Source organism: Fringilla coelebs (genome assembly GCF_963513975.1).
Source record: "Fringilla coelebs genome assembly, chromosome: 6".
NCBI classification, from domain to species: domain Eukaryota; kingdom Metazoa; phylum Chordata; class Aves; order Passeriformes; family Fringillidae; genus Fringilla; species Fringilla coelebs.
This window is the reverse complement of record NC_140034.1, coordinates 20,473,754-20,501,730: the sequence shown is the minus strand read 5'-3', so window position 1 is coordinate 20,501,730 and position 27,977 is coordinate 20,473,754. Positions and strand designations below refer to the sequence as shown.

The window sequence follows — 27,977 nt, the reverse complement described above, 5'->3', positions numbered from 1 at the left end:
TTCTGTCCTCATTTTTTCTTGAGTGTAACACTCACTTCTGTCAAATCAGCTTTTATTTTTGTACCTCTCTCATCTGTTTTGACTAGACACTTCTGGCTGTCTGCTCCACAATGGCCCTTTTCTTCCTTTTGGGCTTTAAGGCACCTCTGCAATACAAAGAGTAGGATGAATTGCAAGTATAAATACAGTATATACTAAAGCATACTTCTTTTTGAATCCAAACATTACCAGTTCAAGAAAATTGAACAGCAGGCATATAAACCTTTTCCCAACGTTTAGTTGAATCATATTGATTCCCTCACATTATTTAAGATTTTCTCTCATTACTGTGCTGTCTCATCTGGCTGTTTAAAATATTTTATTCCCACATTAATTAGCTTTTCATTTGCCTTTTTAAATTAGAAAATGTCCTCTCATGGCCCAATTACTTAATAAATCAAAATTGTATCTCATTACATTATTTTGTTCTTTTAATTTTAGTACCATCTGCTGATTTTGAATTCTTATTTCCAGTACCCTCATCCAAATAATTTAGGCAGAATACTATGAATAGCAACAAAACAAAACCTGATGATTCTTTGATACTACAATGCATTATCCATTTCCAGGCTAAAGGCTGCACTGAAGACTCTTTCCCTGGAATATGCTTGGTCCACAGAGGATTATCAGGCCAGGAAGCTCACAAGTCCAACATTTTGAAAGCAGTCAGTGATGGAAAAAACATGTCAGTTAATGTTTATGAAGTAAATTCCACTGTTGGGAATGTGACAGCTACATAACTAATAAAATAATTGGAGAGAAGCAAGAAACTGACACTGAGAGGATTTCTTTTAAATACAGAAACACAGCTACAGTTCAAAGTAGCTAACAGATGTGAAGAACAGTTCAATGCAGCACTACAGGAGCAGTACTAGAGCAATTAATGACATCAATTTAACATTCAAGTAAAAGGGTAATCCTCATTTCCCTGCAGTGTTTGAGTACACAGAGAGAAAACTGATGACTCAAAAGGTGAAGCAGAACTGTTTTGTCAGTACAACATTATATGGAGAGGTTAAAGTCTTTGTACCAGTGTCTACTAGTGATTTATCTACTAATTTCTGACTCTTTTCCCACTTCTATTTCTTAAGACAACTTGTCTGGGTTGATTTTATCCTATTAAAACAATTCCAGAGATAGTTTTAAATCCCAATTTTCTGATTCTTATATTATATAGGTTACTTGGCACAGTTAGGCCATGGTAAATTGAATACTACTGGTTTCTGCCCATTGGGTCTCTGTCCAGTACCAGCACTTCTTTGACTGACTTAAGGCTGGAAGATCCCCCACATAACCTGCACCACCATGCCATCTAAATCTGTCATCTTTATCAAATTTCTCTATATGAGTAGCTTGAAATGTTTTCTTCAGACCCATTGCTCCACTGCTAGTATCAGAAGGAAGCCTGGCACCATTCTTTCTATATGGTTTCTATTTTAAGAAAGACTGAGAGTTGTTTCAGCAGTGTTATGAGACCAGTGTCTAGAGCTGATTTAAGGTAAACAAATAGAAGCAAACATGCAAAACCATCCCTGCAAAAATTCTGGAATCAGTAAAGAGTCCAAGAAATTAAAAGTCTGCATATGATGGGGGAGGGCTTTTTTAATAAAAAATGAAAATTGGTAGGTCTATTGAATCTACCTCAATACTGAGAATTTTGGCAGTCTGCTTGGTGCAGCCAGACTGCTGCCTGTTGTTATAGATAGAAAAGAAAGAAATCTGCTAGAAAATAGAGGAATTAGAAATATTAAGGGAAATTGTACTAAAGGAAGAGAAAAATGTTTCAGAAAAATGAGGAAGAGTCAGGACTCCAGGCAATGATGGTGGTGGCTGGAGGGGCAGCAGCCCCACCAACACATTACAGAAAGCACCATCATGGTCATAGCTATGATTTGTGTCAGGCTGGTTTTTCAACAGGTGCAGACCAAAAAGCCATTTGCAGACCAAGCTTTCTCTTGGGTAGAAGTATTTAAAGACTTAACTGTGCACAGAAGATATAAGGAATGAAGTCTATGTTATGTCTTGCCTTGTTATATAGCAAAGAGATGTGCTATCCTCTATACTGCTGGGCACGGTTATGTAGTGAATGTTGTGTCCATTTCAAGTCTCAGAACAAAGTTGATTTAAATGACTGAGCCATCACTTGATGAGCTCTGTAAAAAACAGGAAAAAAAATACAAAATACTGTCAGACCCATGCAGAAAGTGAGCAGAAAAATTGTACATAAAATTATAAACTGCATAGATGGTTGTAATTTGATAGGATTATTATATACAAATAACAAAGGTTTTACTTTTCTTCTTTTTACTCAATGTTGCAGAAACAAAACCCTCACCACGTTCAAAGTAACAGCCATTACCACAGGGTATTTGTTTTGATTTTAGGACCATGAAGAAAAAGGATCAATAATCAAATCTTAGGTACTTCTTATCCCCTTGCTTCAAAAGGCCAGTCCCCAGGATGGCACCTATTTGGATGATAATGCATCATTGTAAGATTGCTCTGGTCTTGAGCTAGTGCTGTCCAGTACAAAAAGCTTGTTGGTCCCTTGTTAGGTCCCTGAAATTTCATTTTAACATTGCTGACTTCTGTTGTAATACGTTATTAAATATTAATTATCAGTGTTCCTCCCTTTTTACAGTGAAATTCGAAATCTTAGAAACTTGGATTACATAGATCCAGATGCCTTTAAGAACCTCCCACTTCTGAAATACCTGTAAGTACTTAGTACCTGCAACAAATTGGTACTTAAATCTCACAAATGACTCTATATTATAGCAGTTTTGTTAGTTTGCATTTGATTTTGGAGTTGACTGCCATGTTTTTCCCTGTTGCTTTATTCTAGTGACAGAAAGCCAGCAAGGGTAGAGGTTGGAAGTCTTACTACTTTTGTGAGAAAGGAAAATGTTCACAAATTTATCTGTAGTTTTCCCATTTGTCTTATCCATTAAATATCTAGAATACACTAATATTCCTTAGCAAAATTCCACAGCTAACTCTTTTCTTATGATAAGTGCTGTCTTACTCTCTTTTTGTAGGAAATAGTTGGAAGAAGGGACACAACAGATATATACACATCTTCAGTGTTTCCTACACATTTACACAGGGTTTTAAAGCATACCTGTCAGCCAAATGTGAAAAGCTCACCTGCAGACACCTGATTTCATATGACCTCGATGGCAGAAAGAAATCCTGAACATTTCCCATGATTTTCTAAAGAAACTTCTGTGATTTTGAGTAATATTTGGAAGAAAGGCCTCCATGTGTATGTGGTGGGGGCAGTGGCAAGGAGGAAAGATTTGTCCAGATTTTTACTATAGATGTGAAAGCAATAAAAAAAGAAAGTAGTGAAAAATTCTATTTCAGGAAAATAGTTTTAAAAATTGAGAACTACAGCTGTTTTCACTCTACAGGAGTTCATAAAGAAGGGGCTTTAAGCATTTCACATTTTAGACAGTTTCCCTTTTTAGAGCTATATGAACAACTCTTAGCCTCACTGAAAGGTAGAGGATTTGGGGGTACAGACTATTAACTGAAGCAGCCTTAATGTCTCAAGTTAAAATAAACCAGTTTTAATTATTTTTTTCCTATCAACCTTACAAGATGCTTCCCTCTGAAGATCCATCTGGCTGTCTTATTAATATGTGTTCTCATTTTTTTTATTCTATAATTTATCATAAGTCTGACATTTTGAATTTTTTATACTGTTCTTGCATCCTTCTGTTTTGGACAGTCAATTATAAATGAATTGATTGACAATAGATTGTCAATCTATTGTTAAATTAGATTTAACAATCTAAAATTGTTTTAGATTGTTAAATCTGCTCAGTTGAACATTTTAAATACATTGTTCATTGTCGTTCTATGACGCAGTAATTCTTTCTGTTTCTCCTCTCTTTCAGTGGTATTTTTAATACTGGACTCAAAGTATTTCCAGACCTCAACAAAATCTATTCATTTGACGTGAATTTTTTACTGTAAGTATCTGTCCTCACAGCTGGTTAGAATATTGCCATCCTCAGACCACATGAAAATGTATAATGAAGGTTTCTGGTTTTGAGAAAAAAATCATTTAAGTCTGACAAAGTGGTTTTCCTCAAGCAGTATTTCAATGATCCTGAGCACCAAATGTAGAAAATGCCAGCTCACCTGGCACTACACATTTGACCTGAATTAGAGACGGACACACAGCACATTCATGATACACAACTTCTACAGGCCCTTTGCTTTTATTTTGGTTGTGGTTTTGCAATACCTGAATTAATATGAAGTCAGAATAGTGTGACACAGGGAACCTGAGCTGGCATACATCCTTCTAACATCAAGCCACCCTATCAAAATTATTCTAACAACTTTGTGCTGGCACAGTGAAGCAAACAGCAGAACAATTTCTTGAAGAAAGAGAATGGGAATGCAAATGGGGACAAGGAGGTCTCCCACTATTGTCCTTAAAGGTATTAGAGAAACAAAGAGTTCTGCTTTGAACTCTAAAATAAGCAGGAGTTTCTTGGTATTTAAAAAGCACAGACAATATCTACCTGTATTAATCTAAGTCAGAATTTTGAGTTGTAATCAAGCTGAGGAGGAAGAGTACTGCAGATGAAGAGTTGTAGACTGACACAAGGTAAAAGTATCTTGGTCACTTCTTGGTCTCAGGGAGGAGTTAGAAATCTTATATTGTAGCAGTTTCAGCTGGAAGAGAATGCTGGATGGGCTAGGCAAAAGGCAATTAAAAATGAGAAGTGTTATGTCAGAAGGTGACTTGCAAAGATGTGATTGATGATCTACCACAGGCCGTGTTCCAGTGCTGCAAAGAGGAGTTTTTGGTCAAGAAGGGTCAGTTCCTGCTGCATTTATGGTCTGCCACTGCCAAGATGAACCTCAGAGCAATAGAGAAATGCTGCTTGTTTTGCTAAAAAGCATAGACCTGTAGGAAGTAATGAGATCTTCCCTTCCAAGGATCTTCTGAGACCAGAAATAAACTGTTCTAAAACACATTCACCTTGGCTGTAGGCCTCCAAGATTGAAACCTGAGTCAGTCAGAGCTCTGAGTGAGATGTAAGTACATCTTTAAAACTATTAGGGAGTTTCTCAAAGACTAGAAGGGCTTCAGCTTAGATTGAAAACTCTGCTAGATCTACTTCTACATAGTAGAGAGAACCAGGAATTGAACAGGCTAGATGAAACAAAGCAGTTTATACAACCATCTGTGTTCTTCCAACTAACTCAGTGCTTTTCTAAGTGGCAGAAAGCCAAACATTGTTTTACTTCTGCATTGATATTTTTTATAGTGATAACTAACAAAAGATAAATATAGGTCTTATATCCTGCACAGAGCTTTTAAGGAATAGACCTGTACTTTCAAGGAAGATAGTTCTATGATATATATTTGTAAATATTGCTATTCAATCAAAGACTTTTTGTTTCTTCCACCAAGGAAAAAAAAGCTCTTGAAAAATAATAGGTTTCTAAATAATGAATAAGGTATAGCTTGGGGGAAACCCATTCATTATATTACTATTTGCCTTTAAGGTCAAGAAACTTACAAGTAAACATTTATTTAGAAAAAATGAACCAATCTGCAAAATGTCAAAGCCAAAAAACTTGTGGTGGAAACCACCTATCAGGGAAAATTACTTGGAATGAAAATGGTTGTAGCACTGTTCAGTGTCAGCACAAATATATGCACAAATGTAGCACATTTGTGCTGCAGAAAAGGAATGAAGTTATTTCTGGCACATGGGTAATTGTTAGGACTTCTCAGCCCATGGACTTTATGCATGGGCCTTATTAGGCTGTACCTAATCCATAAGATGAAGAAAAATATTTTCATTTCCAGACTATGGTATTATTCAGGGAAAATCAGAAAAATGGCAATCAAAGACTTTGCTCTGCCCTTTGTTTCTACCAGCTTTTTTCTCTCTCCTTTCTCCAATTTAGTAATAGTAAATCTCTTTAGTTTTCCTTTCTCCCTTTTGTTACAACAGAATTTTGGTCTAAGGATACATAGTACTTATTAAGAATGCAGAGTAGGAGTAAAAAAAAAAGTATTTAGGAAATGAATAGTGAAATGCTCCTTTGGACAAGAGGTGAGAAGAATCAGTAAGTTATTTCACTTACTAGTGAAAGAGATGTGCTAGATGCACTTCTGTAAAGTAAAATGCCTCTGTCCTGAATGATGTATTATCTGATATCTGAATTTAGAGAGCAGGATTTCAGCTCTAAAGCCAAGTGGGTATTCAACTGACACTGCAGCTAATGCCACCAGAGCTACAAAACCCATTTACCTCATGAGTTATCTTCCTGGGTGCTGGAATATGCTCAGTTCTTCATCCTACATGTATCTTCTGGCCTTAGATATAACTTAACGGGTTATTATTTACAACTTATTTATTTGAATAAATCAATTTAAATTTATAATATAATAAATATGGTGATGTTGTTTATGTTATAATATATTAATTTTAACATACACTTAGTTTATTTAAATAATTATGTTTTAAACTTCTATTTATGATCAAGGCAGATAACAATTAATAACAAAGCTATTCTCCAGATGCTCTGCTGGGCAGATGTTTGATTGTGATATTTTGTCTCCTTTTTCAGTGAAATTGCAGATAATCCTTATATGACTTCAGTGCCTGCAAATGCTTTCCATGGGCTTTGTAATGAATCTCTAACCCTGTAAGTTCTTCCAGTTTAAGTCACAAGGCAATCACCTCTCTGATAATTGCCTATGGCAAAATGTTTAAAAATAAAACTACTCCTGTCCTACTCTCTAGTAGTTTGCAACAGAGAAACATCACAGACAGGCAGCATCTGTATTCTAATTTCCATAAATTCTGTACTTTGACAGCTATTTGAATCAGTCCTGCTCTTTTCTTGAAACTGGCTTGACTAAAGTAGTTTTTCTATAACCCTAGTGCCACTGAATGTTTATATTTGGAATAAAAGGAGAAAGTCTGCAAAGTTTTCCCCCTGTAGAGATACATCAGGGTTATAACTGTGTCTAATTTTTCTTGCCACCTGAGTGGTACGTACCATGGAAACTAATGGATGACAAACATCAGAAGAGTTATATTTGAAAGAAAATTCTTAAATAAAGTTCAGTAATGCAAGTCAGTCTGTGTGAGCCACAAGAAAGAGCTGATGGGAGTGAAATTACTGTAATGAGTTATGATCTGAACTGGGAGGAAGAGCATTAGAATGCAAACAGAGGAATTCTAAAGAGATTCTAAAAAAAATCCTTTTGCTCTAAGGGAGTAAAAGAATGAATTCTAAAAATTTAAGGCCTGCCTGATAGTAAAATCAGACATTTTTTGCTAGTAAGTTCCTGTAGCCTTCCTTAATCAATCCTAGCAGGATTTTGTTTCCTTGCTTTTAGTTTAAAAGTGGGAAAATTCTAATGAAGTGGTTTAGTCTATCATTGCTGTAAAAAGAGGTAGATGGCACACCTGCCACACAGCATCCTTGATTCAGGTGCCCTTCTGGGCATTTGTTTGACCTTGCACAGTAACTACTGCTTCTTGAAGAGATTAAACTTAACCCATCCATGAATGTGCTGCTGCAGAGAAAAATGATGCATAAGATGTTAGGTATTCATGTATTGAAGCAGCCCAGAATACACTGATGTAATTTCTTCTTTGCTTGCAGTAAACTCTACAATAATGGTTTTACCAGTATTCAAGGCCATGCTTTTAATGGGACAAATCTGGATGCTATGTAAGTAGCAGGTAATTCTCTTCTTTCAGAAGAAAAAACCCAAACCTCTCTGCTTATTTGAGGCTCTGAAATACATATCTTAATTACTTTAAAGAAGCAAAGAGAGGATGTTAATTTCAGCCAGCAATAAGAGTATCACTGCTTAATGCCTTTTGCAGTGTGCTTTTATTTAGTATGTATATTTAGAGCTCAGAAATAAAATCACAGCAAGTAATTCCATTGTGAGTTTTCTCCTGGTTTGAAGCTACAGTAAAACTTTGTTTGATCAGTACCTTTTCTAAGAAAATTTGGAAGATAATTATGCTTTTTTTTACAAGACTTTGTTTTTGTAAGTGTAGCACTGATAATGGTAGCAGCTCTTTCACAGGTGTCACTTACCTGCAAAAAAGAGAGTGGTGTAGGGTGCTGGGAGCAACTCAGAGGAACCAGTCACTTATACTGGAAATGAGATGCACATCTCAAAAGCATGAATCAACCTCTTCATATTTCCCTGCAACTTCTTAATGTATTTCCTGAAAAAATAATATTTAGTGAGTGAACATCCTTTTTACACCATAGCCACAATCATCTGCCTCAATCATTAAGAAAGAATAAATCTCAATTCTAGAGACTCCATTCACTTTGGCAGAGCTTACTCTGGTCCTACAGAGGCTTGACCAAAAACTCTGTCACTCTCAGGAGTAAAGAGATTTCTTCATTGTGAGCTTTTAAATTAACCAGGGAGACATGAGGATAGATATGGTTATTTTTAGTACTTTATTTTAAATTAGGCTTAAATTCTATAAGAATTCCATAAGAGCATCCTTCACATGGTCTTAATCTTTCCAAACTGCCTATTTTAGCTTAGCAGCTAGCTAGACTTAAAGTCTGAAAGGTCTGAGTTAAACCAAAGATCTGGAATAGATCTGGTTTTATTCACACTACTTCAGTTACTTTGAACTTTCACATGAAAAAGGAAGTTTTCCATGATGACATAGTGCTTGTACTAGTGCCCACAGAAATCACAAGATGTAAAACATGGCAAAAATAAAGCCAGTGTCTTGACTGAATCCCTCTAAGCTGCATGCAGCAATACTCAGAAACTTTCCAAGTCTTGGCCATTATATTAACTGTGTTGGCTCTTCCACTTCTTACATTTTGAGAAAACACAGGTTGGACACTGTTTTGTAGTAATATTTCTTTATCCTTCTCTCATAGTATGCAGGTGCTATTGCTTCTGTCTTCTTTAGAATTCTCCTTATTATTAAAGAATGAAAGGAAAATGTAATTTTAGAAGCTCTGGAGTCCTCAACATCTGCTTTATTGAACTGGGAAGGAGAGAAGCAGACAGCACATACTAGCCTCTGTAGATACTGTTTGCTTATTTTTAGAAAAAAATAATTGTAATTAGTATTCTTTAAAGATATACAAGTATTTTTTAAGGCTAAGAGTAGAGGGCTTTACAGAGAGATCTGGGCAGACTTGAGAGCCAGGCACTCACATCTATACTGAATTTAACAAGAACAATTGCTGCATTCTCCATCTGGCATGGCGTAATCCTGGTTATCCATACAAAGTGGGAGGCTGGAGAGCAGCTCCACAGAAGCAGAACTGGGGGTCCTGCTTGATGGCAAGTTGAGCACAAGTCAGCAGTGCCCTGGCAGCCAGGCAAGGGAGGGGATTGTCCTGCTCTGCTCTGCTCTGCACTGGGGCAGCCTCACCTCGAGTGCTGGGGGCAGTTTTGGGTGCCACGATATGAGCAGGATATCAAACCCTTAAGTGTGTCCAAAGGAGAGCAGCCAAGATGGTGAAAGGCCTTGAGGGCAAGACTCATGAGGAGTGGCTGTGGTAACTTGTTTGTTCAGCCTGGAGAAGGGGAACATGAGGGGGAGATCTCGTGGCAGCCCACAGCTTCCTCAAGGGGGGCAGTGGAGAGTGCTGATCTCTCTCTGGTGCCCAGTGACAGGAGACAAGAGAACAGAAAGAACCTGCATCAGGGGAAATTCAACTGGACATAAGGTGCAGTGGGTGCAAGAGGGTGGTCAGTCACTGGAACAGGCTCCCAGGGAAGTGGTCACAGCACCAAGACAGAGTTCCAATTGCATCTGGATGATGGCCATGGTCATGATTTTGTTTTTCCTTGTCCTGCAAGGACTAGGGAGTTGGACCCCATGATGCTTATGGATCCCTTTCAACCTGATATGTTCTATGATTTATGATCCTGAGTGAATCCTACCAGAGACTGGCTATGATGCACTAGTCAATTAAATTAAAAAAGAAAAAAATCCAAAACAACAAACAACCAAGAGAATAACTAAAACTAGACTTATGTTCATGGGTTTATCTACCAGCAGTAAAAATGGTTTATTACAACAAACGCTCTTCTCCTAATTAAATCATATGACATTTACTTGGAGCAGAGCACTACTCTAGATGTACAAGACAAACGAGAGAGCTCAACATGAGTGGTAAAGACTTTATCTGTTTGATAAACTACACTGAAATTTCTAAACTAATTTTCTGAAGTAGTTTAGTTACCATATGACAGGATAAAGTATAATTTTGCTAAGTGCAAGCTTGGAGATTTGTTGTTTCTAGTGGCAGCATTAAGTTAATGTAAGAGGCAAATATTTCATTTTCTCTATTCTGACATTTCTAATTTGAACTCCTGTTTACCTACCACTGTATAGTGAAGGAAGTACCTGTTTTTCTCTGGGTCTGATCCAAGAGAAATTTGAATTTAACAAAAACAGAAGCAAAAATAAACGAATAGAAAAAGGGTGAGGGAAATTTGAATGTGTTTTGAATGACTATCTTAAGGACAAAAGCAAGTAACAAAGCAAAACAATCAAAAACAATAATAAAATTTTGGCAAATTATTCAGACTTTGTGTTCCATCCATAAATCAGAAGGCATTTTGGGAATCTTGGAGGCTCTCTTCTACTATGCATTATGCCTTTCTACCACTCTTGCAGTATTAAAATGCCTATACAATTAAAGGGGACCAACAAAATTAATGCAGGTATAGGTGAAAAACCATGGATAAAGGGTTTCCATTATCATACTGGATAATAGCACTACCTAGCTGATCTTCTCATCCAACAAGGACCGTGTTTAACAGCAAACCACAGTATTGCTGTGTGAGTTTTACAAGGGCAGGGAAGTCAGAAACCAGGAATGAAGTGCTCAATGACACTTTTACTGAAAAGCATTCATCTGACACTTGAATCCCTCATCTTAACCCATCATTAAAGTCCTGAACTGCATCAGTCCTGCAAAGCAGTGCTGCTGTGCCAATGTTTATTTCTGTAAGGTAATTGGTGAGGAAAGAAGAGTTTTTAAAAGATATTTTCAGCAAATGGCAAAATATATTTCTGATGAGCTTTTACAGAACTATCTAAATTACTGAAGTGGAAAGTGTGTGATCTCAAAATCTAATCACAAAAATAAACTCCAAAAGAATATATTTACTTTAGTATACACTTTCAGGGTTCACTTATAATGCTTGGCACAGCTCAAAGATAAAAAATTGTGTGGAAAAATCATATGATGAATCCTTAGTACTGCTCACTTGCATCTTTTTTGCCTGTTCTCCCTTTCTTTAACCTTCACTTCATAACCCAGCTGGATGCACATATTTTACATAGCACTTGAAATGTCCTGCTAGTGTTTTGTGCCCTCAGAAGGTCCTGCTCAGCATCTGCAGTCATGGTGTTTTCTGGGTGGTTGAGACAACACAATATTCTTCCCACTTACCCCTGACCCTAAGTCCATAGAGACTGTTAGAAACAAGTATAGGTGGTTTACTGCTCTGACTGGATTGAAAAACATGAAAAAGGGCCTTCATTTACTTAGAGCACAACAAAAACACCAGCATCTCCTACTCCAGATTCTGCACTTACTGCTACGGATTTCCTGCAGTTTGCACTGGGATATTCATGTCTGTCTGACTGCCACCCACCAACTCTCCCAAATTACAATTATTCTAGTGTCCCCACTGAGGCTAGATATTACACATCAACTATGTGATCTCAAAAACTTCTAAGATTTGTTTAGACATGTTGACACCACTGTTGTGATTTCCTATTCTCCAGGGAATTTAAATGACATTCTATATCATTTAACTATCAGTAACAGCAGGATTAATGGCACTTTCAGAATGAACTGACTCTATATAAGCTTTTTTTTTTGTCAAATTAGTATTTACCAAAGCCTTATTCTTTCCATCTAAAAGCAGTACCCATCAAAATAAAAGGGCCTAAGCAACTGAAACCAATTAGCATCAGGAAATTGTAATTCTGAGGGGCTTGACTCATTGATGTGAAAACTGGCAGCTAACACTGCAGCCCCTCCTTAGTAACACATGGTTCTGTACTTTCCAAAGTCTCTAGCTGTTTCTATTTGTAACTTTGAAGATTTTTATCAGGCATATCAGCTATTATATTTCAGGTTTATTAGTCACTATGGTACTCAAACATCAGGGGAAAATATATCAAAATTGGACAAGCAATTAAGTGGTTGTATAATAGCATCTAGTTACTAAAGCAGACAGGTTTTATTAGGTTAAGCAGGTTTTTGTGTCCTTCAACACTACAATCTAGATGTTGAAATCTTGGATTAATTCTTAACTGCTGCTCTGGTTTTAATTTTTGTATTCGTTTCACAGACAAAATCATAAGGGAATTTGCACAGGAAATAAGGACATTTCATAAGGAAATGAGCAGAACAATAATGTGCCATTTACAAAATATGAAAATCAGTTCTCAGAAAACACAAACACCAGGTGATGCTAGAATGCCACATATTAATAAAGAATGAAAGCTTATTTCAAACAACAACAGCTAAGAAGGTGATGTAAACTATTTTCCTCTGTAAGAAACAAGGCTTAAGGCATGAGTAATGTCCAGTGAATAGCATGCCAGAAGCATTATTTGGCTCCCTAAGACTTTCTGTTGTGTAACCCAGATGAAGTGCATTTACTTCTCATTTCTTACTATGGTGATCAATATAAGCTTATATCCAGTGAATGTTATGAAAAATTTGCCAATGACTTCAACCAGGACAGGATTAGAGTACTTACTTAATTTTTTCCAACACCACAGCCTGCCAGCTGGGCGAGGGAAGGGATTGTCCTGCTCTGCTCTGCTGTGGCCTCACTGTGAGCAGTTCTGGTCACACTATAAGAAAAGATATAAACTATTAAAGAGTGTCCAAAGGAGGGCTGGACGGTGAAGGACCTTTGCGGGATGTATGAGGAGCAGCTGAGGTCACTTGGTCTGTTCAGCCTGGAGGGGAGACCTCATTGCAGTTACAACTTCCTTGTGAGGGAAAGAGAAGAGAAAGACACTGATTTCTTCTCTGTGGTACCAGTGACAGGACAGGAGGGAATAGCCTGAAGTTTTGTCATACAGGTTTAGGTTGGATATTAGAAAAAGGTACTTCATCCAGAGGGTGGCTGGGCACTGGAACAGGCTCCTCAGGGAAGTGGTCACAGCACCAAACCTGACAGAATTCCAGAAATGTTTAGACAACAGGCACATGTGGTGTGACTCTTGGGGCTGTTCTTTGCAGGGCCAGAAGTTGGATTTTGATGATCCTTGTGGGTCCTTTCCAATTCAGAATGTTCTGTGACTCTGTGAACTTCACAGACACCCTCTGACATCTGTTGTGACCACCTTCCTATTGCATTTTTTATCTTACTAGCTACATCACAAGCTAACTTCTGAATGTTTATAACGTGGTACCAAACATCCCATTCTTTCCTTGCTGTTCTTATAACAAAACTTGGATCTTAACTTTTGGCCTGTATATAGAAACTTCCACTTGAATATGGAGATTTTAAAGCATTTAAAAATTTTATTGAACTCACAACATGGAGGAGATTGTTTTCCTGTTTGTTCGTGATGTGATCCATTATGTAATTCCCCATACCCCATTCTGACGAAAGAAAACAAAACTATTTGACCTCATCCTCACACACATGTACTTGAAGATAGTGTATATGCATGTGCCCTTATGTGTATGACAGTGAGAGAAAAAATTTGGAACCAAGACAATAAATAAATTAGCAAAAATAAAGTATTTGTTGAGGAATTAAATTGCTTTTAAAAACAGAAAACCTGTATTTTGTTTCTTGGGTACACAGAAAATGAAGTAACTGATTATGTTTCAACATGTGGTTGGGAATAGATGGCCTTTATACATATTGCTTTTGTATATTTGTGCAGGCAAGTAAACTCGAGATCTTCAGTAACCTATGGATAACTACTTCCAAATCACTGTATTTTGTTTGTTTCTGCAGCTATCTGCACAAGAACAAATACCTCAAAGTTATCAATGATGATGCATTTCTGGGAGTGCACAGTGGACCAACTCTACTGTAAGTAGGTGAAAATGAACTAGAGAAAGCTTTAAAAATAATACAGGTTTAGCTTACAATTTCTTTACAACCATTAGCATCAGAGCAGCAAGGACAGGAATAGCATGTTTACAAAAATAATACCAGCAACAAAACCTGTGCTTTAGAAAACTGATTTATGAAATGCTTGTATCCTACATTACATATACTGTTCCTACCAACTATTTTTATGGAAGATTCTGTACTACAACCTGTCTTATGGCTGTACAATTGTAATACAAAAGAAGGACTCTTGTACCACACATGTAAAGGCAATGAAAGAGAAAGAGAGGACAAAATAATTTTAGACAGAAAAATAGTTATTTCTGATGCTCTTCTTTTTTCTCATGTTATTTGGCCTCCAGTCTGATTTTATAATCCTCCAAAGAACTTTTCACTAAAATTAGGAATCATAATGTAGAATGAAAATAAAACTTTAGGGAAGAACTTCCCTAAAGAAGAATCACGTTCCCTGACTCAAATTGTCTAGTATGTAATGTAGTGCCTACGGCTGATCAGAAGGAGAATTGAAATACTGAAGGGGGATTTTTTTCCTCCAGTGCAAAACCAGATGATGCTAGCAGTGCTCAGTCTATGTAAAAACAAGTTTTACTTTCTACTCTTCAGAAAAACAGCTTTTTCACAGCAGAATAACTGTATTTTTCTTGGAAGGAATCCTAGCAGCTACCTGCAATAACAAAAGGTGCAGAAGGCATTATTTTTCTTTCAGAATCTTTTCAACACCAGAAAATGTGACTGGCTCCACCAGGTGAGAGCCTGCAGAAGCACAGATTTTGGACTCTTGATGATTGTGGATATTTAAAGCATCAGTGTTGTTGTTATGCTGGACAGGTGAACAAGTAATGATATGCTGCAAAAGGTTGTGGGTGGTTAATTGTGTGCTGTAAGAGCCAGTTAAGCTTCCTGAGCAAAGGCTAGCTTGGAGATGTATCAGTTACACGAAACCTCTTGGTTTAGGGGCTAGAGATGCTTTCTTAGGATGTGCATATCTAAGAAAATAAAAGAACTTCTAAAAAGTCAAGAACTTCCTTTTTACCCTGTTTTCAAGTTAGATAACTCAAATGACTTGAATTTTTTTCTAGTCCTCCATAACTATTGTGCTACCCCAGCTCCCATTGATCCTTGATCTCAGGACATGTTTTATACTTGCAGTCTAAACAGCCAGCTATCCATCTCCTCTTAGAATGATGTGCCTTCATGGCTAATAAGAGTCCTAGCAGTACTTTTAACTAAAGAGAGATGTGGTACTTAATGTAGTGTCATTACAGAGAGAGGTCTTGCTTTTCAAAGGCAGAGGGCCAGAAATGGCATGTCAGCACAATAAATCAACAGTGGATTGAAAAAGAGAGTATTTCACATCATGATACTTGGCCATCTAAGTCCTAAGATAAAGCTCCTAGGATGGTGTCAGAGTTTAACACTGGCCTGCAGCTCAGCTTCACACAGCTGCATATTTGCCCCTGTACCCAACAGGATGAGGGAAAGAATTGGAAGGGTAAGAATGAGAAAAATCATGGGTTGAGATAATGTCACCTTAATAATTAAAAAAGGTATGTCGAAAAAAAGTCAGAGGGTCAAGAAAACAAACCAAATCCAAGAACAATGAGTGATGTAACAAAAACAATTGCTCACCACCAGCCCACTGATTCCCAGCCAGTCCCCTGGCAATGGCAATCTTGGCAAATGTCCACCCAGTCTTTACTGCTGAGCATGATTTGATAAGGTCTAGAATATCTCTTGGTCAGCTGGGGTCAGCTGTCCTGGCTATCCTCTCCCAAATTCTTGTGCACCCTTAACCTCCTTGCTGGTCAGATGGTGTGAAAAACAAAAAATGCCTTGTCTGTGTGTAAGTACTGCCCAGGGAGAGCTAAAACATCCCTGTATTATCAACACTATTTTCAGTCCCAAATCAAAAACACAGCCCCATATTAGCTACTGTGAAGAAATTTAACTCTATGTCAACCAAAACCAGTATAGAATTAATAATTCAAGTTATCAGCTTTTAATTTTATTTTAATGTAATTTTAATAGCAGCTTAGGGGCTTGTGTTACCCACAGATAACCAGGAATTGTTCTGCATGCATGTTTTGCCATAAAATGAACAACAATTTAAAGCAGAATCCTTCCACCTGGACAGATCTCTTAGCTGACTGTCAGGAACTAGAATTATTGTAACAGGAACAAAAGAGTTTCTGAAACTCTTGCAATGAAACATATGCATTACCTTAAGTGGGCTGAAGTCAAAAGATGAAAACTGAGTGAAAACCTAGTATTTGTGGTTGTGTTGTGCCAATGGCCATTAACATCTCCCCCAGAAAAAAAAAATGTCCTTGCAATTGGTGCCTTAGTAGAAACCCCCACCATACCATCATGACCAATGAGTTTCTTACAGAGAGCCCACAGATTTGTTAACTAGGGTAACAGTCTGAAAAGTCTGACCAATACAGCCCTTCCATATTCCCTTGGGCAGTGTAAACAACTCAGCCTGTTATAAGGAATAGTTTAAGGAATTTTTCAGGCACCTTGGTGTTGTTAACTGACCATTTGATCTTCCTCAAAATAGTTTTACTTCCAAGCTGTTTCATCTTGAAAATTAACTCTATGGAAAATTATTGTGAGAATATTGCTTTTTTTCTGGGACAATGAATGACATTGCTTATAGTGGCACCAGTGTGCACCAAAAAAAAACTTCCAACAATTTCAAAAAGGGAACATTTATGGAGCTCTAAAGAGAAATCCTGTCTTGCCTCCCTACCAAGCTGGCAGAACTTATTGTCTGGAATTCCCTATATGCACTCTTCAGGTGAGATAGGAATTCATGGTAGTTGGAATGTGTGCCCCAGAGATCATGCTTTTTTTCTGATCAGGATTTCAACAGCAACTAAAAGGCTGAAATACAGACCATGGATCCACTCAAATGGGGTAATGTTCCATTTTCGTTTGAAAGAAACCCAATGAGAAAGATTTAACTACAAAGAATTGTGCCTGACTATATGTATGTTGTGTGAGTTTGGCCATGCTTTCAGACCACCTAATTAAACATACTCAAGTATTGAAAATCTAGGTAATTTTTTTTTTCAAATTTGCAGTTTACAACAGCAGAGGAAGCAGGGGTTGTGCTCACTAAATAGAGGAAAACAGATGTCAGCAATTCTGGTTCCTTTGTCACTGTTGTATACTCAGATGTATGTGGATGTATAAACTGATGGCTCCCTTTAGAAGACTATTTTAAGAGAATGATGACAGTACATTGCTCTTCACCCCAAAATGAAACCTTGGCAAGGATTCAGCAACTCGGTTGACCTGATTTACTAAATGCAACAAGAGCTGCTGCTGAGAGCAAAAGTTCAACAGAGTACAAATACAATCAGGCTCATTATTCAATTAGCTTTTGAACAGAGTCCAAACTCAAAATGTTACAGTCACACAAGATACATGTGAACAGGTAATTATCTGCAGAAGGCAGAATTGCTCTTTAAAGCACCATTTCCCAGTCTAGGAATGGTTCCTCCCATGGGAAGAAGCAAGTCTTTGAGCAAGAGGAGCACTCTGTATTTTGCTTATCAAACAATGCTTTTTTTTAGATTTAAACAATCTTTCAGTAGAGTTAAAACAGTATCTGTAGTTTAAGCTCTATTATACATTTTATGCTTTATCTATTCCAATTGTCAAAAATTTGTATACGATTAGGTAAAAATTCTCAATTGTATTATGATGCATCCTATCTCATTTTCTTAACTACCTGTCTTTAAATTATTGCTGTTACTGAATTTCATACTACAGTTGCATGCTTCCAGCAATGAAAAGGATATTGACAAAAGCTATTATCACTTAGATCTAGTTCTGAAATACTGACTTCATAAAACCAACAAAGAATTAGACTGAAGTACAATAACCCAGGAAAAAAGAAAAAATTTGAGCAACTGAATATCTGTTTAACACTTCTATAATATACAGTTGGTTCAGAAAACAGTATCTGTGGATTCATAAGGTATGTTTTATTCCCACAGTTATCTGGACTTCTCCAAGGTCTCCTTACCATTCAATATAATGTGTAGATTTCAGCTGAGATAAGCAACAGCCTAGAAATACAAGAAAATATGTGAGGACTAAACAAAACTACTACCAAGCTAAAATGTTGAGACTGGTTGAGTGCACTTTGGTTGCTGCTCCACCTCACAGCACAGAACTCTACACAGGCACTTCCAGTACCTGAGTGGGCTCCAGACCATGGCTACTGAAAAGCTGAAGTCTGGACTGGCTCTAGGCTAGCTGAGAATGTTGCTAGCCTTTTCCATAATCCAGAGCATTTGACACCTTCCACAAGAGTGTGTCTGGTTTCTGTCTCAGCCTTGTGGGCATTTGTCAAAGGCCTTGTAGAAGTCCCAGGAGACTTTGAGGAGATCATACAACACTCAGAGAAGTTTGCAAGGCAGGACTTATTTCTACAAAAGCCCCTTACATGCTGACTTTCCCCAGGTATATCATATTTGGTGGTGGCTTCTTGGCTGCCTTTCTGCAGGAGAACAAAGCTGAAGGTTCCACGACCCTTTTACCAATTCAACTACTTCCTCCTTCAGCTGCTTCAGAACTATTCTGGTGAAAACCATCCCATCCTTGTGACTTGCTAGCATTCATTTTATCAGTTTCCTGCCTAGACTGTTTTATGGCCACTTCAGTTTGAGACAGATGCTCTTGACAAGCCCATCAGACCTCTTGCCCATTCTCTTGTGTTTCTTTAAGGGTGTAAGCTATAGCTTAGCAGTGCCAGCAAGACACTCTTACATGCAACGTAAGCACTCTTGTGTTTAAACCTCATCTTAGCTATCAATATGATTGGAAGTTAATGAGACAGACATAACTGCAGTCAGTTCCCATTTTTCTTAGCAGACCAAAATCAGGACTGATTATCCTTGACTGATTGGGACTGACCATACTTGGCTGATCAGGGCCTGGTAAGAAGCAACAAGACAAGAGGAAATTGCCTAGAGTTTTGCCAGGGGAAGTTTATTTTGGATATTAGAGAAAATTAGTTCTAATTTCCTTTGGGGTTCAAGAAACCAGACAATGAGCAAGACTTCTAGAGGGATAATAAAGTGTAGAAAAAACAGATTTATTTATTAGGAGAGTGTTCATGATAAAACAATGTTCAAACAATGTTCCTACCCTAGAACTCTTTTTACAGGTTTACTTCTTCACAGACTGTAATTCTAAAAACATCTTAACTTCAAGTGTCACTAGAAGAGGTTTTGGGATAAAGCAAAAACTGTGTAGAAAACACTAGCAGTGACACTCACCTGGCAGTCTGAAAGGAAAGCCACCTCCCCATCAACTGTGCATCATCTCTCTCATGAGTCCACTTCAGCAGACAAGTAGAAAGCAACAAACATAATACTCAGTTTTCTGAGACATTCAGGATGGACTACAATAAAATATTTGAATTTCAGTATATAGAGAATATTCTTTTAGGAATTGCAATGCTTTCTATTAAAGTGTGCCAATGGGTTAAAATTAATCTAAGGAAGTCTAAGGGAAAATAACTCTTCCAATGGAAGATGTGATTTCTTTAAAGGATTTTTAAAACTGTGTGGTAACATATATAATATGTATCTCATTGGCTTTAAAGGTGTAATTTTAAAAGTCATGATATTTCTTTATAATACATAAAAGACATTAAAGACAAGAGCTTTAAAAAAATAGTGAAAATCACGGAGAAATGAACAGCCTTCTTGAATTTGAATGGTATCAGAACTTAGCCAGGCAATATGAAACACCCACCTCCTTAGGATTTGATTTTTATTGTAGAATTCTGTGAAACTCCTGAAGAACAGCAACAATCTGAAAAAAAATCTGATCTAGAAATCTTTTTCTTTCTTAGAGACATCTCCAGAACAGCTGTTTCCAACCTTCCAGCCAAAGGATTGGAAAGTCTAAAAGAACTAATGGCCAAAAATACGTGGACTTTAAAGAAATTACCAGCTGTAAAGGTATTTCTTCAGCTAATGCGAGCTGACCTATCATACCCAAGTCACTGCTGTGCTTTCAAGAGCTGGAAAAAAAAAAGTGGGTGAGTTTCACTAACTGGCATTTATTTTTTTAAATATATCAGTAAAGACAATATTTATAAAGATACATCAATTGGCACTTTTGCAACAATTTTTTTCTAGGTACAGACCATGTTCTTTGAAACAGGTTACAATTGCGAAGTGGCAGAAGAATTTTTTTGTAAGACCTTTTGCAGCAGTTCCTCCGCTTGTTGAGCCCAGAATTAAAGTGAAAGAAAAAAAGTAAAGGGTAATGTGCTACAGCAAGGCCTGGGAAAAAAGTGTTGGAGAGGTTATAGCCTCAAGTCTCATGTTTTCTAACTGAAAAGCTGTTAACTACTGAAAATTTTTTCACTGCAAATACTGCTGCAACACACCATGAGGTACAGAATTACAAACTGCTGCACTGCTAGTTAGCTGTACAGAAGCTACTGAACAGAAATTAGACTGAGGGAAGTTCTGGGAGAAATTGAATAGTGAGCAACAGTGAAAAATAAAGTAATATTGTATGTATTATACAAGTTATAAAGACTAAATAAATGCCTTCTTACCTACTAAGAATGTAGATCTCAAAAAAGAAGAAGATGGATTATGGATGTCGAACAAGTAAAATTACTACTGGGGATAAAATTAAAAATACAGTTAAGTAAAAATAGCCCAGAAAAGCTATCGTACATTTTATAGTCTGTTAACAAAAATTTATCAAATCACATTTTCATAGCTACATTTTCATCCAGGATGATTTGCTTTTGAAGCGTTCTCTTTGTTCATAATCTGTGCACCAGTCAAGACTGTAAATGCCAGCAGTGATTTCCCCATCTCCTCTTTCAGGATCCTGGAGTACCTAATGTGTAACCAGAGCAGCCACAGCTTTCATAAAAGATCAGTCAAGACTGTCAGAGACCCATTTTACAAAGATTATGCAGAAGAATACACAGACCACACCAATGCTGTGTATGACACAAACACCAAGTCCACAAGTTTTCATGAAAATCCCCATTATTATATTTTTTTGGAGGAGCGTGGAGAAGGAAATCTTGGCTTTGGCAAGGAGCTGAAGAACCCTCAAATGGAAGATGTCCAGACCTTTGACAGTCATTACGACTATCCTGTCTGTGGAGGCAATGAAGACGTAATATGCACACCAGAGCCTGATGAGTTTAATCCATGTGAGGATATAATGGGGTATCAGTTTCTGAGGATTGTGGTGTGGTTTGTGAACCTGCTTGCCATCCTAGGCAACATTTTTGTCCTTTTCATCCTTCTCACCAGTCATTATAAACTAACTGTACCTCGCTTTTTGATGTGCAACTTGGCCTTTGCTGACTTTTGCATGGGGCTATACCTCCTTCTGATCGCTTCAGTGGATCTCTACACCAGGTCAGAGTACTATAATCATGCCATAGAGTGGCAGACCGGGCCTGGCTGCAACACAGCCGGGTTTTTCACGGTCTTTGCCAGTGAACTCTCTGTGTACACCCTGACCGTGATCACCCTGGAGCGCTGGTATGCCATCACCTTCGCCATGCGGCCCGACCGCAAGATTCGCCTGCGGCACGCCGTGCTCGTCATGCTGGGAGGGTGGCTCTCCTGCATCCTGCTCGCCCTTTTGCCACTGCTTGGTGTCAGCAGCTACAGCAAAGTCAGCATCTGCTTGCCTATGGACACTGAAACACCAGTGGCTGAAGCCTACATTGTCTTTGTTTTAATGTGCAACATTATTGCTTTTGTCATCATTTGCGCCTGCTACATAAAAATCTACGTAACTGTGCGAAACCCCCAGTACAAGTCAGGGGACAAAGACACCAAAATTGCCAAGAGGATGGCTGTGTTGATTTTCACAGACTTTCTCTGCATGGCTCCCATCTCTTTCCATGCATTATCTGCCATTATGAACAAACCATTGATAACTGTCTCCAATTCCAAGATTTTGCTGGTACTTTTCTACCCGCTCAATTCTTGTGCCAACCCCTTCCTTTATGCTATTTTCACCAAAGCTTTCCGCAGAGATGTGTTCATCCTGCTAAGCAAGTTTGGTATATGTGAGCACCAGGCTCAAGTCTACAGAGGTCAGACAGTCTCAGCCAAAAACAGCAGTGGGTCTTACGGGCAGAGAATCAGCCGAGGGATAGGTCAGGTTCTCACAAGCATTCAAGACCCAGTCAATGATTATCTTCCTGCTGCGACAATGCAGAACCAAATTCTCATGGAAGAATGCAAGCAAACTGAGCTCTAACATCTCAAAGTATCACAGCCAAAACCTGGGCAAGAGGTGACTGTGAATCAAGTGAGAAGATAATACTGTCCATATCCTTTTCCCCAAGGTTATGCTTTGCTACAGCTGAAAGTACCTCTGGAGTGGTCTTCTTTCAGATAAACCACTTATTTGAGACCTCTTATCAGTGGAGGGGAAAACACATAGTCCTGATGATAATTCTAGAGGTAGATGTGAATGCTCTACCTAAATAGGAAAATTATATATAAACTGAGCAAATATACCCTCATCCTAAAAAAATTTTTTAAAAAAGTAAGAAGCCAAATAGTAAGACTTGGGGGTACTTATATGACTGAAAAAAATGGACAAAGTTGGATAATTAAAATCATATTAAAAAAAAATTAAAGGCTGAAGCTCTCAAACACCTACATGTCAAAAGGTTGGGGTTTTTTCTAACAGCAATTTTCTAAAACTTCCCCCACACCTAAAATGGAACAGGTTTCTTCTTATTCTATCATCCTGACCTGAAACAAATCTAGTTTTTGTTTGCTGTTCTTGGTTTAGTTTGGTGAGGTGGGAACACAAGCTTCTTCTTCATACTGCCTTTATAGTGGTAAAAGGCAAATCAACCCTGATTTTGCATCTGCTCATAAGGTAACAGGTAAGAAAAATTAGGGCAATTGTGCCATTACTATAACTCCTTCACTTTTGGATAAATCTATTTAGGAGCTGGTTTATTTTAATTTGTTTTGAAGACCAGGCTAAACAGTCAATTTAATGATGGTTGTTTGGGTTTTTTTGGATGACTGATCCAGTTGTTACCATATTTCAGTGCTGTTTTATCTGAGCATATTTACTGCTCTGAACACCCTGCAATTTTTGCTTTCTTACCACTTCTGCTGTTCCTACTTACCTCTCTCTCACAGGGTAGAACTTTCCTTTTAGCCCTTTCTATGTTGAGCCACCTAAATCACACCTTTAGGTTCCTTCATGCCATACAGTTTACTGCATTGAAGGCTGACTTTCCAGCTCCTCAACATGCTTTAAGAACATCTATCTTGTAGCAAGACCTGTCACCTGTCATCCATAATGTCTGCAGCACAACTGCAAGAATGACATAGTTATCCTCTGGCTGACCACAGCCAGGCTGTAGCTGGGACATATGCTTTCCACAGTGTGCTTAAGGAAATCCATGCTCAGACCCAAGGAACAACCCCCAGCCTAAAGCATTAGAGCATCCTTCTGCCCTACCTGCTGCTAGATGGGGCCAGCCCAAGGTCAGGCTTGGCTGTGCTCAGCTCATTCTCACACCACAAACAAATGAACCGAGGCCTGGCCCTCCACCTCCTGCAGACAGAAGGACTCAGGGCAGGAGCTGCTCTGCACCAGCTGCATTGTTAACACCTGAGTGGCCTGAGTGCCTGGCCTTGCTGGCAGAATCACACCTGGTCCCAGCCAGCTCCACAGACTGGCTCTGCATTACTGCTACCAAGGTTACTTACCATGGATCATTTCACTCAGCTATTTGAAAGCCTTGGCATAAGAATGGAAAATATTGTGTGAATATTTGCCTTCAGGTAGGTATTTTTAAATTAATTTTGTAATATCTCTGCTGGTTTTCATGGAATTATAGTTTTTGAGGAACTATAATTAAATTGATCAGACAATAGTCAGGGCTTATATAATGTGGGCTACTAGTATACAAAAAAATGTAATGGTATAGCCCTTTGAACTGCTGGCTACTACAGCTGGAAACTGAGTGATTGCAAATGCCATGTACATACTCTATTTGATTCTATATTTTCCAAGTATTTAAAACTCAAATAGATTCTGTATTTCTGATTGTAAATGGAAGCTGCTTGAATGAGCAGAAGCAAGGGCCTAGATTAATGAATTCCATGAGAGCAGAAGCAAGGGCCTAGATTAATGAATTCCATGAGATGGTGTTCTAGAAAATAAATAATCTAACATGGTTAATGCCATTAAAAAAATCTACAGTATTGTATTATAGACTAATTTAGCTGATTATTTGGGTGATAGGCATATTTCTATTTTAGGTTGATTCTCAGCAAACTCTGAAAGCAAAACTGCTGAAATCCAATAATAAATTACCTCCTCTTCTGTAATCGGGAGTGCCCAGTGTTACATCAGAAACAAAGACAGCTTCTTAAGTGTGCAGATCAGCAAAATCCCTTACTCCTTACTGGAAAAGAAAACCCAAGCTTAAATCATATTCCTTTTTGGAAAGAAAGGAAAGACTAAATCAAAATTTATGTTAGAAGTGCTTTTAAAAGTAACATTAATATTTTATTCACAGAAACTAGTAGGACTTGGGAAAAGTGTGTTATGTTGGACTGTTATAGGCTGTTTGTAAACTAACAGCAGGTGTTTGCTGTTACTAATGGATGACAGATATATTTACACATTATTGAACTTTTCTGTCTCTCATTATTGCATATACCTTATGCCTGTTAAAAGAATTCTGAGATACTGCCTTTATCAACAAAGTTTGATATTTCCACTTTGTCGTGCATAGTCCTTGTGTTTAACTTGGTAAAAAACATTTTAGAAGCTCTTGGAAAGGTTCAGGCAAATACAATTTAAATCATTTTTTTGCCAGACCTTTTCTTGTAAATGTTTGTATCCTATAGGTATTCTCTTCCATTGCTGCTCTGATCAATTCCTCGAGCCATTTTGGGTTTGCGCACACCTTTATGTAGTACTCGCCATTTTAAATCAGTCTTGGCAAGCTGTATTATTTCTGGCATTTAGTATGAATGTTCTCTAGAAGACTTCAGAAATAATGCAAAGCATGGGAATAAAATGTTTTGTTTGAAATTGGAAGAGGCTCAACAAGTATTTTTGGGGAAATTTAAAAATATTTTTCCTATAACAGAAGTTAATAATTTTGCACTCAACTTCATTGTTCTCCTTGGCTGATCTATCCCATGACACACTGTCTGATGCAGGTTTGGGGGGGTTTTAGCTCCATCACTAGCTGTGAGAGGGATGTCCTAAATGGCCATCTCAGACAGTGCAGTAGGGACAGAAAGGAACAGTAGTAGTACTGCTGAGCTCAGGGGTTCCACAACCATCATTCATTACATCCAAGATAATCTAAAAGAAAATAAAGCTGTAAAGTTGAGATGGGGCCTTAGTTATGAACACTTGGAACTTTCTCTGGGCAGTTTAATGGCTTTAGGTGACCTTGGGTAGTCTCTTCTCTCTCCAACAGAGAGAGATGTGAGTTTTCCATAGAGTAGGTATTGGTTCCAGATGACATCATCTGCAATGGGTCACCTACAGTCAAAGTAAAGCACACCCTGCCCTGCTATTGGTGTTTGGATTCTGAAAACAGCACAAGCAACCAAAGATAAATTTCACATCACTAGCATAGCATTTTGGCTTATTAACATAAATGCCTTCTTGCTTCCTTTCTTGTGGGATAAATAAAGTATTCATGCTCACATTACAAGAAAATCTGTAACAGCTTGATTTGAGTAGAAGCCCTATGCTTATGTGTTAATATAAACCAAACCCTCCCTCCCAGGCTGTCTGGGAAGGCTGATGAATAATAGCAGCATAATCTGTATTATTTTTCTAACAGATGCCAGGCATCTGCACTCTAAAACCACTTGGTAATCAAATGGTTTCTGGGTTGCTGTTAAAATTGCACAGTGAGGCACAAAATTAGTTGGACATTATGCCTTTCCCTTAGGCACTCTCCTCCTTTGTAAGGATTCTGAAAATATGACATTATACTGCACTTACATGTAGGCTTTGTGGACTAAGGCAGGAGATGTTGAAGGGCCCTCATCATGCCCTGGAACAGAAAATGGTTAAGAGGTCTTAGTGACGCACAACGGGAGATTCTGACAACATTGTCAACCTGGAATTCAACCCATCTCCATAAAGCTGGAATACTTTTCATCTGTTTAGTCACTTTCATCTGACCAGACTGATTTTTGTGTGACTGGAAATCATGATGTGAAAGTAAACAAATGAAGGCTCTATGAGGTCAATACACAGAGTATTTCATCAGAACACATCAGCTCTAACTCCCTATTCCCATTCCACACCTGCCCCCCCGTGCCCCCATGTACACACTTTGGTATGAATTTCCACAGTATCCCAAATTTCTAGGTTCTCAGACACGATACGAATCCTGTGTAGTTTTGTAACTGCCTGGCCTTACTTTCCACCCTGAATAAATTGGGTAACTATTCCAAAACATGGGAAAGTCTCATGAACTGTAGCACCAGACTTGGACCTCATTGGGGCCATCTTGAATTTACTCCTTTCAAGGGTTTAGCTTCCATGGGATTAATAAAATCAACTTGAATCTTACCCCACCTTTTTGGGAGGACTTCTCTGTGCTGTCCCAATTATTATATGCAACACCAGGGCATGTACTTGTGGCCATCTCGTCATATTCTTACTGCTGCACACCTGTGCAGTTCCACTGAATTCCACTGAAGCTCATGAAGCTTTGATAATGAGTTCAAGGGAAAGAACCCATTAATTTTGGTTCTCAGCTATTCAATATGCAGCTGTGATAAGGAGTATCCTTTCTTTTTCTTCTCTCTTAAGGAAAGAAATATGTTGTGAATATCAACACATTAACAACCTGTATCTAAGAGCTCATTAAACAGTCATTAGAAAGTGACTGAAACTATTGGATTGTTACTCACATATATACTGTGCTAGTTTTTATAAGACATACTTTGCTGTCTGGAAGAGCCTCAGAGTTTCAAACACTGAGACTGATAATTGATTGGACTGCCAAGCCCATGCTGGCTTCCAGCTTCAGCTGAACTGACAGTGGCTTTTTGAAAAGTGAAGAAAAACTGCAGTACTCGTATCTTTTATGAAGGTCGAGCTGCAACAAATTAAACTAGACCAGTAACAGGGATTTTAACAAAAACCTGCTCACTGCAGGCTCTGAGGCGTTACCTGAATGTCTGTGTGCCCCATGGCCTGCTGCTGACATATGCAGGATAGCACTGCAATACCAAGCAGCACTAAAGCTATATTTCTGCTGCTTTCAGTCTGACTGTAGTAAGAATTCCCTAAGTTATATGTGGATTACTGCTGCTGCCTAGAGGGAGCTGTGGAAACAACAAATTAATTCTTTTTTAGCCAACTACAGATTTGCGACTAAACCCTGCAACGGTCAGTAGAAAGCAGCAAGAACAATATTTTCATTAAAGCAGTTAGGAGAGTGTCTGACACACTGGCATGTGCACTTTTCCCATGAAAATTCCAGAAGGGAAAAAAAAGGGGTTTTTCAATTCATACATACACTTCTCCTTTGACATGAAAGTAAACTTGCAGTCTCTCCTTGATTTTTGGTTTTTTAAGGGATGGCTGCATTATTTTATCTTTTTATCTGTACTGTTTCCTCATTCCAGTTTCTCTTTACATCTCTTTCCTCTGCTATTGCAAAACCCCACACTCAATTTTAAGAATTACTTTATGTTTCCCATCTACTATCTGAAGTGATTTAGGCTACCTGGCAACACAGGAACCTCTGAGAGAAATAACAAAGTAGTTTAAGGAC

The 27,977-nt window shown here is 38.0% G+C and overlaps 1 protein-coding gene across 3 annotated transcripts in view; it reads left to right on the top strand.

The window, feature by feature from the left end:
* TSHR (thyroid stimulating hormone receptor) overlaps positions 1-22,438 on the top strand; it is a gene marked incomplete at both ends in the record, with an annotated part of 41,118 nt that extends 18,680 nt beyond the window's left edge. For all 3 annotated transcript variants that reach the window (XM_084208023.1, XM_084208022.1, XM_084208021.1), the window contains 7 exons: positions 2,681-2,755; positions 3,942-4,016; positions 6,646-6,723; positions 7,693-7,761; positions 14,042-14,119; positions 20,037-20,225; positions 21,034-22,438. In XM_084208023.1, coding sequence (XP_084064149.1) covers positions 2,681-2,755; positions 3,942-4,016; positions 6,646-6,723; positions 7,693-7,761; positions 14,042-14,119; positions 20,037-20,225; positions 21,034-22,438 — 1,969 coding nt within the window. The remainder of the gene's footprint in view (positions 1-2,680; positions 2,756-3,941; positions 4,017-6,645; positions 6,724-7,692; positions 7,762-14,041; positions 14,120-20,036; positions 20,226-21,033) is intronic.
* Positions 22,439-27,977: the final 5,539 nt, after the last annotated feature.